The 19053-nt window shown below is 41.9% G+C and overlaps 1 protein-coding gene across 2 annotated transcripts in view; it reads left to right on the forward strand.

The window, feature by feature from the left end:
• The first annotated feature begins 2049 nt into the window (after window positions 1-2049).
• Window positions 2050-19053, forward strand: part of ELOVL6 (ELOVL fatty acid elongase 6) — a 151245-nt gene continuing 134241 nt past the window's right edge. Inside the window, exons 1-2 of one of the 2 annotated variants that reach the window (XM_080642445.1) lie at window positions 2050-2173; window positions 2863-2983. In XM_080642445.1, coding sequence (XP_080498571.1) covers window positions 2895-2983 — 89 coding nt within the window. In that variant the 5' untranslated portion in view covers window positions 2050-2173; window positions 2863-2894. Of the gene's footprint in view, window positions 2174-2588; window positions 2660-2862; window positions 2984-19053 lie in introns of those variants that run through there. The other variant, XM_080642444.1, reaches the window with a different exon arrangement.

Raw genomic sequence — 19053 nt, forward strand, 5'->3', positions numbered from 1 at the left:
TCAATGATGAGAATCCTTGATTGGCTGCCTCCTGCAGACCCTTTGCCCCCTATTGGCGATCCAGTCCACAACCCAATTATTTCTTTTTTAAAAGCTTTATAATATTCCATTATAAGGGTGTTTTGTTATTACAAATAGTGCTGAACAATATCTTATATTTTGGATGTTTTTGTGAGTGTAGTCACAGAGTAAATCCCCAGTAGTAGAATTACTAGGAATGATGATGCCATTCCCCATTTAAAAACCCTTTAATATTCCTTCACCCATTGTAGCTTAGAATCAAATCCCCATATTTTGCCTTGATTACCAGGCTATAAAGACCTGGCTCCTGCCTGCCTCTCCAACCTGTCAGATATGACCTGGGGAAACACAGGCCTTTTGCTCTTAATTCTGCAGTTTTAGTCCCCAGGGCTTTTGGACTTGCTGCTGCTTCCTGTAACACTGCAACAGAGGGTTGGCTTTGTCGTTGTAGTTTCAACTCAAAGTTACCTTCTTAACCAGGCCTTCATGGTTTAAATGAGCACTCCCATCCCTACACATCATGCAGTTTAATTTTAATCTTAGCACTTCATTTTCTATTAAATCATTTTGTCTTCCCCCCTGAAACGTGAGCTTCAAAAGAGCAGGACCCCTGTCTCTCTTCTTCCCCACTGAGTCCCAGGAGCTCAGAAGAGCACAGGCTCCAGAAATGTCTGGTGAATGACTGGTCAAAGGATAAGTGAATTGAAAATAACCTGCCGAATACAGGCTATCCAGTTGCCTTCCAGAACATTGCCAGTACTCACTGCCACCAACAGTGCCTGTTCTGTATACTCTCAACAGCACTTAGTACTATCAAGCATTTACCATTTTTGCAGTTGTCCACTTTAAAGGTTAAGAAATAGAGTGATATCTCCCACTTTGAAGTCATTTCTCTTTAGACACTATTAAGAACAAATCAGATATTTGTTTTTAATATAGCCCCAAATCTATCTTTGGAAATAAATAAGCAATCAGACATTATTTGAGTAAGAAACATGGTAAGTAAATGAGAATTTCTTAGACTAGTTTGAAATTGATGTGATGACTAGTAAGAATACATAATTTAAAAATAAAATCCTTTAAAAACAAGAGTAGGACTTATCCTTGCAACATATAATAAACTGTTTGCTGGATTTTTTTCCTCTTCTTTCTTCATAGTTTTTAAATCAATCTTTCATTCATTTTACAAATATTTATTGATTGCCCAGAAACTGTGAGAAAATCCTTATCTCATCAGACCACACCCACCTTCCAGCGCAATGGGGCCAAGTCCTTTGGCCTGAGTTTTACCTTCACTGTAGAAGTCTCTAGAACAACAACACTTGAAAATTCCTTGCACGGAATCTTTGAGTGTCAACTTATAAATGAATTTGCTAATCATCAACCAGTCTAGTCCTTTGATTTATATAATCTTGTAGTGGATTTTTAAAACTCCTTCTTTAATTTCTAATTATACCTTCCTCCTTAACAGAGCTGTTTCTCCTAGTCCCCACTTTCCTATGGTTTCCAGGCACTTGACTTTGCACGAAAATACCCCGTTTTTGGACTACCAAGGGAGGTGGGGAGCCACCCACAAGAGAAGGGGAATTTTCTTCGAGGTCCTAATGTCCACCTAATTTTTAAAGCATAGGTTCCTTATTGTTGTATTTTAAGTTTACAATTACATCCAAGGATTATATTTAATTTTTCCTAATTTGTGGGAAATGAATGGAGGGATGGACCGAGTGAAAAACACTTTTTCCTCTCAGAAGAGAAAGAGGGGTGTATATAGAAGCTGGGACTAAAACACTGCTGTGAGACTGGGGTTCAGTAAGGGTCAATATTACATTTAGTACTCTCCTCAAACAATTCTGTTCCACCTACCCGGAAAATAAGTGAAGAGAAATTCCTCATGGATGGAAATAAAATTTTCGCATTGGACCAGTTAGTTCAGTTTTTCTATCTGCGAACTTCCTCCCCCCCCCACCCCGCCCCCGCTTTGTCTTTCTCAGTTCATTAACTCTACCCCTCCCCCTACCCAAACCCTCCACCTAACCAATTTCCCTCTTCGGGCTACTCCTTTTCACTCTGGACTTTCCACCATCCTCAGCCTCAGCATCCCAAGCCGGCAAGTGATTTAGGAGCTCTGCTGGCCGCCCGGCCCCACGTTTAAGTGAGTCAAAACCTTAGCTCTGGGATGGGGGACCTGGAGGGTACTTGCGGGAGCAAGAAGGTGGGGAGCCCGTTTCCTTCACGGGCAATCTCGGCTCAAATTTGCCTGGCGTTCTTACTAGACAGCTGGCAGGGTTTACTATTTCCTGTCGCCTACTTGCCAAGCTCGTGGGCACGCGCGCCCGCACGCCGAAACTACATTCAAAGGCAAGGTTAGGCGGCCCACGAGGTCGGTATTGGGGACTGTGGCTGACCTTGAGGCCACTTTCTCCCTCTCCTCGTCCTTCTTCCACTTCCCCAGTCACCTTTGCACAGGCAAAACGCCCCCGGGGCTCGGGGGAGAGGTCTCGCGCGCTCTCGCTCTCCCGCGCCAAGGGTTAATTTTTCCAATCGCACGAGGGGGAGGAGATTTCCCTGTAGACAAGTAAAAAGGGTGATGGACAAACGTGCGGGCACTAAGACCGCAAGGCATTCATTTCCTCCTACGGTGGGTGCGGACGCTGGGAGGAGGAGAGCCCCAGAGCTCGGAGCTGGGAGCCGGGCGCAGGCAATGCTTAGCCCTGGATGTAGCTGAGAGATTGGGAGAGACCGACCGCCGCGACCCAGCGGCGAGGGGCAGACCTGGGGGGCGGGTAGGGGAAGCTTAATACTTGAAACCTAGCGCTTTACAGATTATTTTATTTTGTGTAGAGAACACATAGCGACTCCGAAGATCAGCCCCAATGAACATGTCAGTGTTGACTTTACAAGAATATGAATTCGAAAAGCAATTCAACGAGAATGAAGCCATCCAATGGATGCAGGAAAACTGGTAGGTGATGCTTTCGCGTGATTCTGTGTACTGGAGCCCCGCGCGTCTTTCCGGGGTGCCTTCCTGGCTGTTCCCCGCCTGGGCGTGAATGGAGCTGGGGATCGCGGGCCGCAGAGAGCCGGCCGCTGAGACACAGGGGCTGCCTGAAGCGCGTAGGTCTGGGTGCCCCTGTGCGAACCTCGGCTACACATGCATTTCAACACAGGTTATATAACATGGAACATATATGTGTGCACATGGAGTCGATGTTTGCGCGGCAGGGAAGCCACAGTCCGGGTTCCCTACCTGTGCTGCCTCCTGGCTTTCATCTAGAGTGGGGTTTTCTTGCTTGGCCTCCCGCAATCGGAGTCTGCGAGGCGGTGGCGGAGAACCGGTCCCTGGCGCCGTTTAACCCTTTCCCACCCGACCTCCTCGGCTCTCCGGTCCTCTCCCTCCATCCCTCGTGCCCTTCCTTTCTCCTTGCAGCTCGCCCACTTCTCTGCCTCTCTGCGCTCCCCAGCCGTTTTCCCCTTTTCCTGGACCCCTTTCTCCACGCGGGTCCTTTCCGGTTTCATAAAGAGGCGGGGTTTGGGGGGGGGGCGGTGAGGGGACAATGAAAACAGAAATAAAAATGAATGAACCCAAGCGAGTGGAGGGGGAGCCACGCCATTAAGTTTCTGTTTTACGGAAACGCCTTTTGGACACACTCTGTTCTAATTCAGTGGGAGGCTGCCGAGCGGAGTTGAGGTGGATTAAATCCCTTGAGTGCTCTTCCCCAGGCAAACTTATAATAATCGGGGAAAGCATCTTTCTTGTTTACTGTGTTCCCTCCACCAGTCCTTTTGAAAATCCCCGTGTGGGAGGCGATCCTGTGTCACTTTGCAATATTGAACAGGGCAGGTTGTGCTCACCTCACCTCCTAGCAGACGGGGGAGCTCCGGTGGCAGGCATTCCCTCCCTCCCCGCAGCCCGGCTCTGGCTATCAGTGAGGTGCCAGCCGAGCGCGCTCGGAGCTGGGCAGGGGCCCGCCGTCCCCCGGTTTTGGAAGAGATCGGGGGCTGGGGCGATCGGGTAGAAGAGGCTGGGGGTGCACAGGGACCCCGCCGCCGCGTGCCCCCCCGACCTGCCTTCCCTCCCCCGTCTCGGCTGTGGGAAACCAGAGACGCTGCGTGCTGGGGGCCAGGGCGGGTGGGTGCACTGGGAGGGCTGCCGCGGGTCGGAGCCGAGTGGGGGTTCAACTTCCCTTCCTCCGGCCCCAGGAGTAGCGACTGGCCTCAGGTGATTGGGCCGCGGCTCTCGCTTCCTCCCTCCCGCCCACCCGCTGGCGGATAGAGGCGCCGGGGCCAGGGGGCGCGGGGCGCAGGGGGGGCGTTGGGGTCCGGAGGCCCGCGTGGGGCCAGAGCGGAAGCCGGGAGGGGTGCGCGATCCGCTCGGGAGGCAGGGAAGTGAGACTGGTGGGCACTAGGGACGCGCGGCTGGGGCCCCTCCTGGCCGCCCAGGCCGAGAGCGCCAGGGGTGGGTGGCGGTGGGAGGAGGCTGCACACCGCGAGCCTTGGTCCCTTAGAGTCTGGACAGTGGAGGCCGCGGCGCTGAGAAAGCCGAGCCCCTCGCCCGGGCACCTTCTCCATCCAGATGCACTTCCTCTTCCCGCGTAAGGGGTGGCGCTGAAGCCGCCGAGGGCTGGGGTCTGCCCTGCGGTCGTTTGTTCTATCTCTGGTCCCACTACTCGAGCCCATCTTCCTCCCCCATTAGCCCGGTGTGCTCTGTTTTCTAAGGTCGGCGTGTGTCCGACCTGCTGCACTCGTGAGGAGCCTGCCTTTCTGGAGTCGGCTGCCCCTCGCGCCGGCTGCCCCCACTCACAGTCGGCCAGCCTTCCCTTGCACCATCGCCGCCAAGACGGCCTCTTGTTTACTTTTTGCCTTTTCTCTGAGGTCACTTTCTATGCCTCCTTTAGGTACCATTTCCCGCCTCTTTTCTCCATTCATCAACAAGTACACACTGAGCCAGACTGGGCCTAGCCCTCAAGGGACTGACTGCAACTGGCAAAAAATGTGCCAAGTTAGCTTCCCCTGTTGTGCTCTGACCGCCGTTTCCTCCTAGCTCCTTATCTGTACTTTTCATCTGGCAGTCTCTTTCCTGGCATATATATATATGTGAATATTTGCAGGTATGTCTGTGCCTCCTACCAGACCATCAGCTCTTGAGGGTCTATAGTTCTTGTCTCATTCCACTCTAGATTATCCTGAGCATCTCAAAGAATGCTTTGTACATGGCAGATGCTGGGGAAAATGCTTGCCTAGGAGGTTATAAAATGATGATTGATGCGCACTTTATTGCCAGCACTGCCTGTTAATATCTGAAACTTAACATATTTGGCCTCCCCCTGCGTTTCGAATACTATGTCATTGTCCCTTGCTAGGATTTCCCCCTCCCTGGCTTTTTGTCTCTTTGTTGATTTTATGTTCTTCTTGGCTTGCTTATTGCAATAAAAAACAAACAAACAAACAAACAAAAAACCCACTAATAAAACAAAAACGGTGCTGGCTGTTACCCCTTACTTGCAAGTCTTCTTGATCCCAAATTGTATTGCTTCTTTTATTCCAGAGTTTGTGTACCCAGTTTTATAACCTCTCTCCCATAATCCCAATAGCCAGAAAGTCCTGAACCAGGTGTATAAGAAAATGAAGAATTTCTTTCTGTTTCCCTTGTTAACAGGAGAAGGGAGCTCCATAACCAAGGCTTAGACCCTGTTGGGGGCAGGGGATGTTTAAGAAACCACAAGGTCTTAACTTTCCAGGCTCCTTAACTTCAAATGGTTTGAAATAGCTTCGGGAAGAAAGTACAGTGTTGTGAAGCTTCTGTTATGTCTTTTGAGAAATTATTTGCAGTTGTCCTAAAAAATATTTTCTAGGTATAGTCTCAAATAAAACTTGTTAATTTAGAGAATTATAATTTATCTCTCAAAAATGAGCTATGCTGTCTTTTGAAGAATTGTGAGGACTGCCAGGAGTGCTGTTTTGTACTTCCTGGTATCATTTAAGTGGACCTTAAATAAGGGTAGTTTATTAAAACATATCCTATAATCCATATTCATTACCTTATTGCATGTTAATGTAATGGGGCCCCTGTTTTGGAAAAGTGTGGTATGAACACTACAGGTCCAGCTGAGGCAAGCTTATCAAGTTTATTGCTGCTTAAACAAATGATTAACCCTCTATTCATTGTTCTAGACACAGAATAAATAGTACAGACCTTTTAATTTTTTTAGCAAATAATTTTACCTATAATAAATTAGAAAAGCAATTGAAATGCAATGGAACACATTCCCTTGAATAGTCATCCTGAGCCTCCTCTTAAAACTGCATGTCAAGTTAAAAATACCTGGGGTAATATTCTCTGGAAAATGAGAGTTTATTACATGAGGTAGAGGAAAATGCCTGCTTTTAGCTCAATAGCATATTTGAATTCCAGTTTGACACTGAAAACTCCTTGTGATTTTACAACATTGGAAAGGGGCATTTTGTTCTTTTATGAGATGTCTGGCCTTTACCTGCTCTTCTCACTGATGGCTGACTTATTTTTTCTGAAGGCTTCTTGCAAGGAGCAAAATCACCTACTGATTGGTAAGGCTACATAAAATTCATTCAGTAAGAAGGGCAGCTGGGCTCTGCTTCTCTTTCAGCAGCCTGGCAGGTCTGTGCTCAGAGCAGTGGATGCTTCTTGCTCCAGTTGTAATTGTCTGGCCAATGATGATTATCTTCTGATGTCGGCTGACATGGTGTTCACCAATAGGAAAGCAGGAGGCCTGTGCTGACTGCTGTAACATTAAGTCTGTGAGCTGACGTCACCACAGGGCTTGCCCTGAGCCTCCTGAAACCCTCCCCCGCTCCCTCTGGCATCCTCCACATCCAGCCTTTCAATGCTTTGTATATTTTTCTGACTTTTTCCCCCTCCCTCCTCTTCTGGTGATGTTATAAAGAGTTTTATGTTTTGTGTTCTGTATTATAAGGTCTATAAGATAGTGTTGGAATTTTTAGAATTAAATAGTGACTGGCTAAGGAAACTTTTATCCACAAATTTTTTTTTTACTATGGGAAAAAGATTGAAACACTGTTTAAAAGAATTGCATATCTACACGTTGTTTCTTATATGTGAGGTTTAGAAAGTAGCATGCTGTACAATTTCAGTATTAAAGGACATACAAGCATTACAAGCCTGTTTTAATATTTTACTCAATACTCCATCATAATGCCTATCAAACTATAAAATGCAGGCTGTTTTTCCTGTAGTGACAATTGCTTTGCATTGATCCCTAAAATTTTCCTGCAACCTGCTGTATGCATTTGTAAGAAAAATGACTGAAAAATAATGCAAACTGGTCATGAAACAAAAAAGGCCAGAGTCTCATTTAATCAGTGACACTAAAGGAAATACAAATTTGGCCAGTTGTCTAGGAAAGTAATGTGTCCACATTGTACTCATTATGTTGCTTGCCACTAATTTTGGGGAATCACAGTTCATATTAGCTTTAAGATTTCAAAGTCTGAGGTGTGAGGAACTTAATCTGTTGATTCAGTAAACCAGAAAGCACCGGGATATTGGCGTAATATGTGCTGGATTAAGAATGAGAAGACTGCCCTACCCAGTTTGGCTCAGTGGAGAGAGCTTTGGCCTGCAGACTGAAGAGTCCCGGGTTCGAGTCCAGTCAAGGTCCTTTTTGAGCTAGATCCCCAGGGGGGGCGTGCAGGAGGCAGCCGAACATTATTTCTCTCTCTTCCTCTCTGAAATCAATAAAAATATATTTTAAAATATATATGATCTATGTTCTGATCCTAAAAAATAATACAATCTTGATTGGAAAATTTTAACTGAAAACTTTCATGTGTCTTTAAAGAATTGGTGTATACTTATGGAGTCTTTGATTTTTTTTCCTTTTCTTTTTTTTTAAGATTCCCAAGATAATGCAAATTATTTTTAGATTATATTATTCACCTGTTATTTGTATTAGTTATAAATATTATATGATGTTAACATTTTTACATCGGGGCATTTTCTTTGTTAAATTGGGAGTTAAATTATGTGATTTAGAGAAGGCTGCTTGTTGCTTTTAATGTTAGATGATAATTCTAACATTAGGTGTCAGTATCAAATTGGATTTTAAAGTCAACTCACTTCAGAGTTAAAAGTTACTTTGCATTATTCCCTTAAAGAGAATCTTTCAAGTTAGTCAGTGGAAGAGCTGTGAGGGGGATGGAGACTTACAGATACTTAGGAGGGCATAAGATCACCATCATAATCAGTCTTCAGCCAACAAAATAAAATGGAGTGTAGCACTAGTCAAGAATTCATCTTTGTTTCAGTGCACTGGGTATTTTAGATCCAAGTATTTTCCGAGATGAGTTATCCAAAAATTGTCTCAATGACCCACTTAATTTTTTAATGTATGGACACAGGTGAGCCAAGCTGCCCTCTATTACTAGGAACCAGACAATACTCCATAAAATTTGCCTTAGCCCTTTACCTTCTCTAGCTTCAAATCCACCTGCTCCCATTTACTTTCTATTTATCTCTGTTAGGAGAGCACAGGAAAAGTTTACCTAGAATAGTTACCTATACTACAAATATTTCTATAGATAACCTCAGGAAATCAGAATGAAAATCTAACATGGCTTTATTGAAATGTTAAGATAGAATTTTATTCCTTTATCCATATACCGATTGTGTGCCTATACAGGCAAGTACAAAGGTGCTATGTTGGCATAGGTACTCGGAAGTTTTTAAAAAAACAGCATTCTTAACTATATTTAACTTACAATAATTTATTTTAGAGATAGATTATTCCTTTTTATAAAAATTATTGTCCTAGAGTAAAAAAAAAAAAAAAATTTTTTCAATTTTAAGATCATTGAGCAAAAATCATCCCAAAGTGCATGTCCATGTAAGGCATCTAAGTTCAAGATTTTGTATTTATGATACAAAATATCATTTTTATATTGCATACTCATGATTTTTATTTATTTTTTATTTTTTTATTTTTTTAAATATATTTCTTTATTGATTTCAGATAGGAAGGGAGAAGGAGAGAGAGATAGAAACATCAATGATGACAGAGAATCATTGATTGGCTGCCTCCTGCACGCCCCCACTGGGGATCAAGCCCGCAACCCAGGCATGTGCCCTTGGCCAGAATCGAACCTGGGACCCTTCAGTCCGCAGGCTGACGCTCTATCCACTGAGCCAAGCTGGCTAGGGCACTCCTGATTTTTAGTTGAAGGTTCTTTACCTACTATACTGTATTGGAGTGAAGACTTTTGTTTACTTAGTCACCTATTGTGAACTTTCTGAAATTTAACTTTAAATTTGCCTGCCAAATAAAATGCACAACTAAAAATGATTGACACTTATCTTTGCTGAGATAAATAAGACATGCTGATTAGAAGCAATATTGCTGGATAGATGCTCATAATTTTTTAACTCTTATTCTATTTCCTTTAGGATTTCATATTTTAGGTTTGTTTTTCTAAAGTGTTTGTAATTGCAATCTGATAAGGAGAATTATCATTGATATAATGTATTTTGGGGAGGGGAACTTGATGTTTATAATCAAGTTTATGATCACATATTTTAAGTGTAATAAGTATAACTCCAATTTTTTAAAGATACATTTCAGATGTTCTAGCTCAATCCTTTTTTTTTTTTTTTTTTAAATACCCATTATTGGAGGTAGTTTTCTTTTTAAATGATCATTTGGGTTCTGAGGTTGAAGTTTTTGAATTGACTATTTGTTAACGCTTAATGGACAGTATACAAGATCTTTCTTTGAAAACTGTGAAAAGATGAGTGAATTGCATGTACATGTATATATGTGTATACACATACATGTACATATACACAAACATATGTTAAAGTGACTGTTTAAAAGAAATAAAAATAAAAACCAATACCGCATTAAAGACCATTTCTTGCTATTCGAAGAACATCATGCTGAGCCAAACATGTTTTTAATGTCCTAATTTCATTGACAAGTTTGTTTTTTTTTAAAACTCATTAAATAATACAATTTTAATAGGTCATTTAAAACTGCAAAAAATGGATCATTTAGGCTTTGAATTTAACCCAATTACTAGTATTAATAAGTTTCTTGGTCTTTTAGATTCACTTACTTAGCTCCTCTCATTCATAGAGGTGGTATTAAAATGTAAGTTTTTAAAATACTAGGCCCACTCTGACTGGGATAATAGACTTTTACAAGTGAACTTAGTTCAGTGGAATTCAACGTTGAGCATTTCATGATCTTGTGTTAGGAGGCTCAGTGGGGGGAAAAAAGGTTTACTCCTGAAACTTTTAATGTGTGAGATCTTTAATAATGTCCATTGAATTCCTTAAGTATTTAAAAGCTGGACTATCAGTAGTTATTATCAGTGGTTATCTATATATATAAAAGCTCAACCCGTCAGCTCGACCAGTAACTATGACGTGCAATGACCACCAGGGGACAGACGCTCTGACCAGTAGGTTAGCTTGCTGCTGGGGTCCGGCCAATTGGGTCTGGGCAAGGTGGGCCAGACATGTTCGGGAGCCCTCCCACAGTCCCTCCTCAGCCAGACTCCTAAATTTGCCCTATGGGGACTGGATGGGGACTGGGTGAGACGGGGCGTGCCCTGGAGCCACCCTCCTGCGATCCCTCTCTGGCCTCTAAAATATTTCTTCTAATTAATTTCCTTTCAATGGGCACGAATTCGTGCACCGGGCCTCTAGTTATTACAATAAGAGGGTAGGAAGCTCAATAAAAGGTACTTTAAATATCAAAACCTATAGTTTCTCAATTTTATGACTTCTGATATAGACAAAGGTCTTAGATTTTCTTCATTCTGGAGTAATTGTAAGGTTTAATCAGAGATGTAAGACTTAACCCTACCGAGACCAATAAGTTGACCAAGACAAGCAGGTTAAAAGCGAAAAATCGCGTTTATTGAAAGCTCTCGGGTGAGGGCCCGCGGTCCGAGAGCACAGACCGGGGGAGTCACACTTATTCACCGGTGGGCTTCACCAGTGGGCTTAGAGAAAATGAATTCAAATTCTAAGCAAGCTTACAAGCAGAACTTCCCTTTGGTTATCTCGCTGCTGGCCTTGAAAACAACACAGTTCTATCCAATTAAAAAATGCACCTGGCATGGCATTGAAATTATGGGCATATCTAGTCTCTGGCCTACAAGGTCAGACAGCTTAAGTTTATTTTCCTCATTATTCAAGCAGGCTAGAAAGCAAAGTTTGTAAAGTTCCTGCTTTCCCAGCCCCAGACCTTACAGTAATGATACTAATAGTTGATACTTACATAGTTGTTTATTGATTGCAGGTGTTCTTTTAAAATGTTTTACATATGTTAACTGTTAAATCCTTCAAACCACCCTTCAATGTATTAATTTTTCAATTTTACACAAGAGGAAATGAGGCACAATGTAAACAAGTTGGAATTTGCATTTAGGAATAACTAGAAGAGAAATGGGCTTCAGGCCTGACTTAAGTTTCGGTTACTCATGCCCTGATCAGTTCTTTTTTTGAATAGGAATAAATATTGAATCAGTAAAGCAATGCACTGCAAACTTGTAGTTGGCCTGTTTTATACTTGCAATAATTTCACAAGTGTCTGGTGTCTTCTGATTTTTCACTAAGTAGATCCTGAACACTTATGGCCAGAATGACTACAAAAAGCACCCATTAATGTTATAATGAACAATAGATAAATACTTCAGTCATTAAGAAATATTTTCGGAATATCATTTGTTTAGTATCTCAACATTTTTCTAATTGGAGAAAGCCATGCCACTTTAATGATGCTTCTATCATAAAAAAAAAAAAAAATTCAGTTTTGTTTTAAAGAAACCATGACACGGATTTGGAACATTTCTTATAAAGTATACTTCCATCTGCTTTTCCTCTTGGCTTCATACACTGAGCGTGGTTTTAGACTCTGGGAGCTTGTTGCCATCTGGTACTGCCTACAGGCAGGCTTTCCTCCAGGCAGGTTTAGTAACTACTGTTAAATAGCCGCCCCCAGTTGGGGAAAAAAAAAAAAAGTGTGGTTTGGGGATGTCCCTATTCTTAGATGACAGCTCCTACAATGTGAAGAATTAAAGAGCACTTTTTTTTAAATTGTTTATTAGTTTTAAATTTTTTCCTCATTCTAAAGAAAGAAATGTTTATTAAAATAAAGAGAAATGAAAACATGAAAAAAAAATAGGAAGATTAAGGAAAGAAAATGTCTTCGGGTCCTATCCAGAGGCAACCACAGTTATTTTGCCACCTTTCCCTCAGGCTTTCCATACACGTCAGCTCACTCAGTATATACTCCCCGGGGAGTGAGTGCCCCACACTGAGCCAGGGACTGATTGCACTGGGCACTGGACACTTCATTTACATCAAGCATGTCAAACTCTCAGCCTGCAGGGCCACGTGCCTCGTTTATTTAGCCCGTGTTAGCCTATAAGTTCGACATGCTTGATTTACATGCTCTCTCCTTACAACTTTTTATGTTGCTCTTTTCTCCCCTTTACATTATAAATGTGTTTCAGGTCACTGAAACCTCTCCATAAGTATAATTTTTAGTGGCTACTTCATATTTGATTGTTTGGGCTTAATTTAGGTAACCAATCCCTTTATGTTAAACGTGTTAAGTTTCTAGTTTTTTCCTATTAGAAATAGTACTCTGATCATCTTTGTATATTAATCTTTTCACTTATCTGATAAACTTTTTTGGATTAATACAAACTAGCATACAGGGGAATGACTCTCTTCAAGGTTTATGATAGCTACGGCCAGACTGATGTCTGGAAAAGTGGAACCAATTGACACTCCACCAGGGGAGGAGAGTTTTCACGCCTTTCTCAGTATTGAAGATGACCATATTATTAAAAAATTGATAAGTTAATGTAAGAAGTGATATCCCATTGCTTTAATTGATATTTGCTTCTAGTAAGACTCAAAAGAATTACTTGCCTTTGTTCTTCATTTGTCCTTGTGCATTCTCTGTACCTGACCTTTGCTAATGAGCTATTTGCCTACACTTGGGATATTATAAGGATATTAGCTTTTTGTCCAGCATGATTAGTAGTTGCAAATAATTTCTTCTCCAGAATTATTTCTGTGGCCTCTAGTATGCTAACTTCCATAGTTGGGAGCATATCTAACAACTAGTTTAGTACATGAAATATTCTATTTCCATCACCATCTAACTTAGGAGAAACGCCTGTGCTTATCTTTCTGTTTGTGGAGGTCAATAGTCCCAAGGAGGAAGGGAAGGAGAAGAGAAGAGGGTTCCTCAGTTCAGTACCCTGGGGCCCTGGAAGGTCTCCCAAGACACCGCCTTCCCCGCCTTCTTGCTCCATCCCTTCCTCTCCCAGCACCCTCCTCCAGCCCAATGGTGCCTGCAGCCTCTGCAGGCAAACAGAAGGGCTGGAACTGCAGCTGACTTTAGCCTTTGTCCCTAGACCTAGTTCCTCCATGGAGTTATTTTCCACTACCACCCCCTCCCCCAGCACCTCCTTCACTGGCACGTTTGGGTTAAGCCCCCTCCATTCTGCCTGCATTGGAGAAATGTTCCCGGTACCAGAAGGAATGAAAGGACTGGGGTTGGTCTCCATGACAACTGGAAGAAAGAGGAATAACTCTGGAAACCTAATTTCCTAACTCTGGAAATTCCAGCTTCTGCAGGAAGCTACCCCAGATGGATCCTATAAGAACCAAGAACTCTTCCAAATCTCAGTGCCCAGCGTTGCCTGTCTTTCTGCCTCTCCCACTCCACAAAAATAAATGGTTTTCCTTGACCGGAGGAAGCTTCTGTCCAAGTCTGTGAGCTCCCATAGATCATCCTGAGGAATCAAAGAATCATCATCATCCGAGGTTGCCAAGATGAACCTCAACATAAAACACAACTGAAATAGGTATAGCGATTTTGCCATCCACGAAGTGCCTTTAGATCTCACTCATTCTTCCCAGTAGCATTTGGATGGTGAGGCAGCTTACCCATAGGCACACAGATTTTTAAAATGGCAGAACCTGGACTTCTGAGAAGGTAACTACTCTGCCTTATGATAATCAAAAGAAGTAGTGGACTCAATGAAATGCCAATACATTCCTGGAAGGCTTTTTCTCTTCAATGCATATGTGAGTCTTCACTCTCTCTAGTGTATTTGTGAACTTGCTGACAATCTGAGTAGCATTATAGCTTATCCAAAATAACAAGTGAAGCATATACTACTGCAGTTAGGCAAAATGTATATTACCCTACATAAAAAATGCCAATAAATTGAGCAAAAGCAACCAGACACAAAAGAATATATACAGGTATGGGCAAAAGTAGGTTTACAGTTGTTCATATGGAAAAATTTATAATGCAAGAATAAATAATAATGCAAGAATAAACTCTTCAGAGGAAAAAAAAATGGTGGCGAATAGACAGACGTTTCCCGAGCCTTGTCTCGGAGCAGTTAGAAAGAACAGCTGTGGGTCGCACGGGGAGTGTCTGTTGGTGAGTTAAGGGACAGCTATACTCCAGGAGAAGGTGGGGGACTGCTGGACGGGGCTCCCCTGACCGGGCAGCCCTCACTGCTGCTGGGTTCCCTCCCGGAGCCACTGGCTCGGACGCGGAGACCGCGCCATCGTGAAGGGGAAAGTGGATGTCATTGGAAGCCTGAAAATCTACAACTGTGGCACCCACCGAACAGCTGCAAACCCCAGAACACCGGTCCTCAATTGGTGCAAACACGCGGATTCAGAGGAGCTCTACACTCCACCACGGAAAGGTCAGATTTCGCCTGGGATAAGGTGAGGTATCTGGTCCCGGCAGGACAGAGAAACGTGCTCACTGTGGGAGCTGGAGGACCCGGGGAAGTCTGCGCCTAGAAAAATCCGTGGCTGTTGTGGCTGGCGTGATCCGTGAATGTGGAAGGGGGTCCTCAGAGCTGCTAACAGAGGGGATCTCTAAAAAGCAACCCATTTTGATCTGACACAGAAGGACAGCTTAAAAATTTTAAGTGTGCCGGCTGTTTGGACACGGAAGGTGGGGGGAACGGGGAGAAAGGACTGCGCAGACTTGCGCGCAGCCCTGGAGTTCGAACACTTGCGCTTTCTCCTCTTTAAATCCTTGCTTCTAATTGCTGAGCCCAGTGCATGGGATCACCCAGTTGGGGACTTCCTAGGAGACTGCAGGGGAAAGTTGTTTTTCTGGAACCTGGGGATTGGAGCGGGGAGTGACCATCAGAGAACCAGCTCTGGGGAAGACCACTCCCACAAACCAGTATTGAGTGCCACAGGGAAAGCAGGATCTAAGCACAGGCTACAGAGGACCTATAAACCCAGAGGTCAATCCAGAAACACTGCCACCCAGGGGTTGAATCACAAATTGACTCTTGTGTAATCACAAATAAAGGAATACAAGAGTAAGACACACTGCCTGCTTAAAAATCAGGACTGGCTTACAACACTGAGGAGCAGTGGAACACAGGGAACTGCAATACTGTCCTGACTAGGAAACAGGCATGCCAAACAACACAATAGAGGAAGTGAATGACCTTCACTACTACACATTTTATTTTGATTTTTTAATTTTTTATTTATTTTATTTATTTTTATTTTTTAATTTTTTTTCATCTTTTACTTAAGAATATTTTTTTTTCCTCACTTGATTTTACCTTTTTAATTACTATATTTTTATTTTCAATCAGTATTATTACTACTACTATTTTACCTTTTTAAAAAAAGTGTCATTTTATTTTCTCTATTTGACTTTGAGATTAGTGTTCGACATTCTATGTTCATCTTTTTTTTTAGCATCATTCTACTCTATCTCAGCTCTACCTTTATGCTATCACTCTCGTCCTAACTTTTCCCCTTTTGTTGTCTTGTTTCTCTTACCCTTCTCCTACTTTAGATTCTCCCTATTCTTTCTTTTAATCCCCTGTAAAAGTTTCACCCTACTTATATATCTAATTTCCAATCCCCTGCTCTGAGTTCATATACACCTCTCTCTTCTCTGTCTTCACTATCCAAAAAATTGTTTTTCTCTCTGTCCTTTTGTTGTTGTTTGCTTGACTGTTGATTATATCGATTTTTTATGCTTGTTTATGAGATTGTTTTGCTTATTCTTTTTTTTTGTTTGTTTGCTTTGTTTTTGTTTGTTTTTTGCTTCTGTTTTCCTTCGCCTCGCTTGATATTAGTTGTTGTTTGTAGTTTGTATTCATCTCCAGGTACTTTTTGTTGGCATTTGCTGAGATTAGTGGCTGTTCTCTTGGACTTTTTTCCACATATATATAGTTTGTTCCCCTTTTCTTTCTTATTCTCTTTCTTTTCTCTCTTCCTTTTCCCCATTTTTTTGGCACTCCTTTTTTCTTTTTTCTTTTTTTTTTTTTCTCTTCTTCTTTCTCTCCTATCCTCTAATTTGCCTTTCTCTGGTCGTCACCTTTATTTGGGGTTATTAATATCGTGACTGCATTTCTGTTCAGTGCCTTGTGCGGTGTACCTGGTTGTGTTGTATTTTGTGCCTTTAAATCAACGCAGGAGAGAGAGAACTACATAACCAGACATCCGGAGATGAGAGACCATGGGGAGACAAAAAAACAGCCTGCATATGAAAGAAAAGCAGGCATCACCAGAAAAGGAAGTAAACGAAATGGAGGCAAGAAACCTGTCAGAGAAAGAATTCAGAGAAATGGTCATAAGGTGGCTGAAAAGAATGGAAGACAAGTTCGACAATATGTGTAAGAACCAAGAGGAAATGAAGAAGAACCAAGGAGATATGAAAAATGACATCGCTGCTGTAAAGAACTAAATAGAAAGCATCAAGAGTAGACTAGAAGAAGCAGAGGACCACATCAGTGAGCTAGAAGACAAGGTAGGAAAAAATACCCAAGTAGAGCAGCTTCTAGAAAAGAAAATTAAAAAGCAGGAGGAGAGCCTAAGGGAACTGTGGGACAACACGAAACAAAACAACATCCGTATAATAGGAGATCCAGAAGGAGAGGAAATGGAGCAAGGAATAGAAAACCTGTTAGAAGAAATAATGACAGAAAACTTCCCTGATATAGGGGAGAAAAACCCACACAAATCCAAGAAGCTCACAGAGTCCCAAGCAAAGTGAACCCCAAAAGACTGATGCCAAGGCACATTATAAGTAAGTTGGCAAACACCAATGACAAAATAAGAATCTTAAAAGCAGCCAGAGAAAGAAAGTTACCTACAAAGTCACCCCCATCAGACTAGCAACTGATTTCTCAACAGAAACTCATCAGGGCAGAAGGGAATGGAATGAAATATACAAAGTCATGCAAAGGAAGGGTCTGAATCCAACAATACTATACCCAGCAAGGCTATCAATCAAAATTGAAGGTGAAATCAGGAGCTTCAAAGACAAAAAAGGACTAAGGGAATTTATTACCACCAAACCAGCAATGCAAGAAATGCTAAAAGGTCTGCTGTAAAAAAAAAGAAAAAGAAAAAGAAATAGGAAGTGAAGAAGGAACACAGGGGTAAAGAATTAAAATTGCGACAAATAAGTACCTATCAATAATAACTTTAAAAGTAAATAGATTAAATGCCCAAATCAAAAGACATATGGTAATGGATTGGATAAGAAAACAAGACCCATATATCTGCTGTCTACAAGAAACCCACCTCAGAAAAAAAGATGCACACAGACTGAGGGTGAAGGGATGAAAAAGGGTTTTTCAGGCGAATAGAAATGAAAAAAAAGCTGGGGTAGCAATACTTATATCTGACAAATTAGATCTCAAAGTGAAGGACATAACAAGAGATAAGGAAGGCCAATTCATAATACTAAAGGGAACAATCCAACAAGAAGAAATAACTATGGTAAACATATAAGCACCCAATACAGGAGCACCCAAATACATAAACTCCTGGAGGATATCAAGGGAGAGATTGACAACAATACAATCATAGTTGGAGACTTTAATAGCCCACTATCACCATTGGACAAATCCTCTAAATAAAACATCAGCAAAGAAACAATCCTAAATGACTCACTAGACCAGATGGAATTAATCGACATCTTCAGAACATTTCACCCCAAAGCCACAGAATATACATTCTTCTCAAGTGCACATGGGTCATTTTCAAAGATAGACCGTATGTTGGGTCATAGGCAAAGTCTCATCAAATTAAAGAAGGTAGAAATCATATCAAGCATCTTCTCAGATCACAGTGGCATAAAACTGGAAATCAACTACAATAAAAACAATCCAAAAAAATCAAACACATGGAGACTAAACAGCATGCTATGAAACAATGACTTGGTTACCAGAGAGATCAAGGAAGAAATAAAAAAAACATAATGGCAACACATGACAATGAAAACACAACAATCCAAAATCTATGGGACACAGTGAAAGCAGTCTTGAGAGGGAAGTTCATAGCTCTACAAGCCTACTGCAAAAAACAAGAAACAATGGTAATAAATTACCTAACTCTACAACTCAAAGAGTTAGAAAGAGCAACAAGAAAAGCCCAGTGTAAGCAGAATGAAGGACATAATAAATATCAGGGCGGAGATAAATGACATTGAGACAAAAAAAATAACACAATGCAAAAGATCAACAAAAGCAAGAGCTGGTTCTTTGAAAGGATAAACAAGACTGATGAACCTCTAGCCAGCCTCACCAAGAAGGAAAGAGAGAGGACCCAGATAAATAAAATAAGTGAAAGAGGTGAAATAACAGCAGACCCCACCGAAATACAAAAGATTGTTAAAAAATACTACAAACAACTCTATTCCAACAAACTGGACAACCTGGAGGAAACGGACATATTCCTAGAAAAATATAACCTTCCAAAATTCAATTAGGAAGAATCTAAACAACTCAATAGGCCAATAACTATGGAAGAAATTGAAGCAGTCATCAAAAAGTTTCCAGCAAACAAAAGCCCGTGGCCAGATGGCTTCAGAGGGGAGTTTTACCAAACATTCAAGGAAGAATTAAAACCTATCCTCCTCAGACTATTTCAAAAAATTCAAGAGGAAGGAACACTTCCAAGCTCCTTCTATGAAGCCAGCATCACCCTAATACCAAAACCAGATA

Source organism: Plecotus auritus (genome assembly GCF_963455305.1).
Source record: "Plecotus auritus genome assembly, chromosome: 1".
NCBI classification, from domain to species: Eukaryota; Metazoa; Chordata; class Mammalia; order Chiroptera; family Vespertilionidae; genus Plecotus; species Plecotus auritus.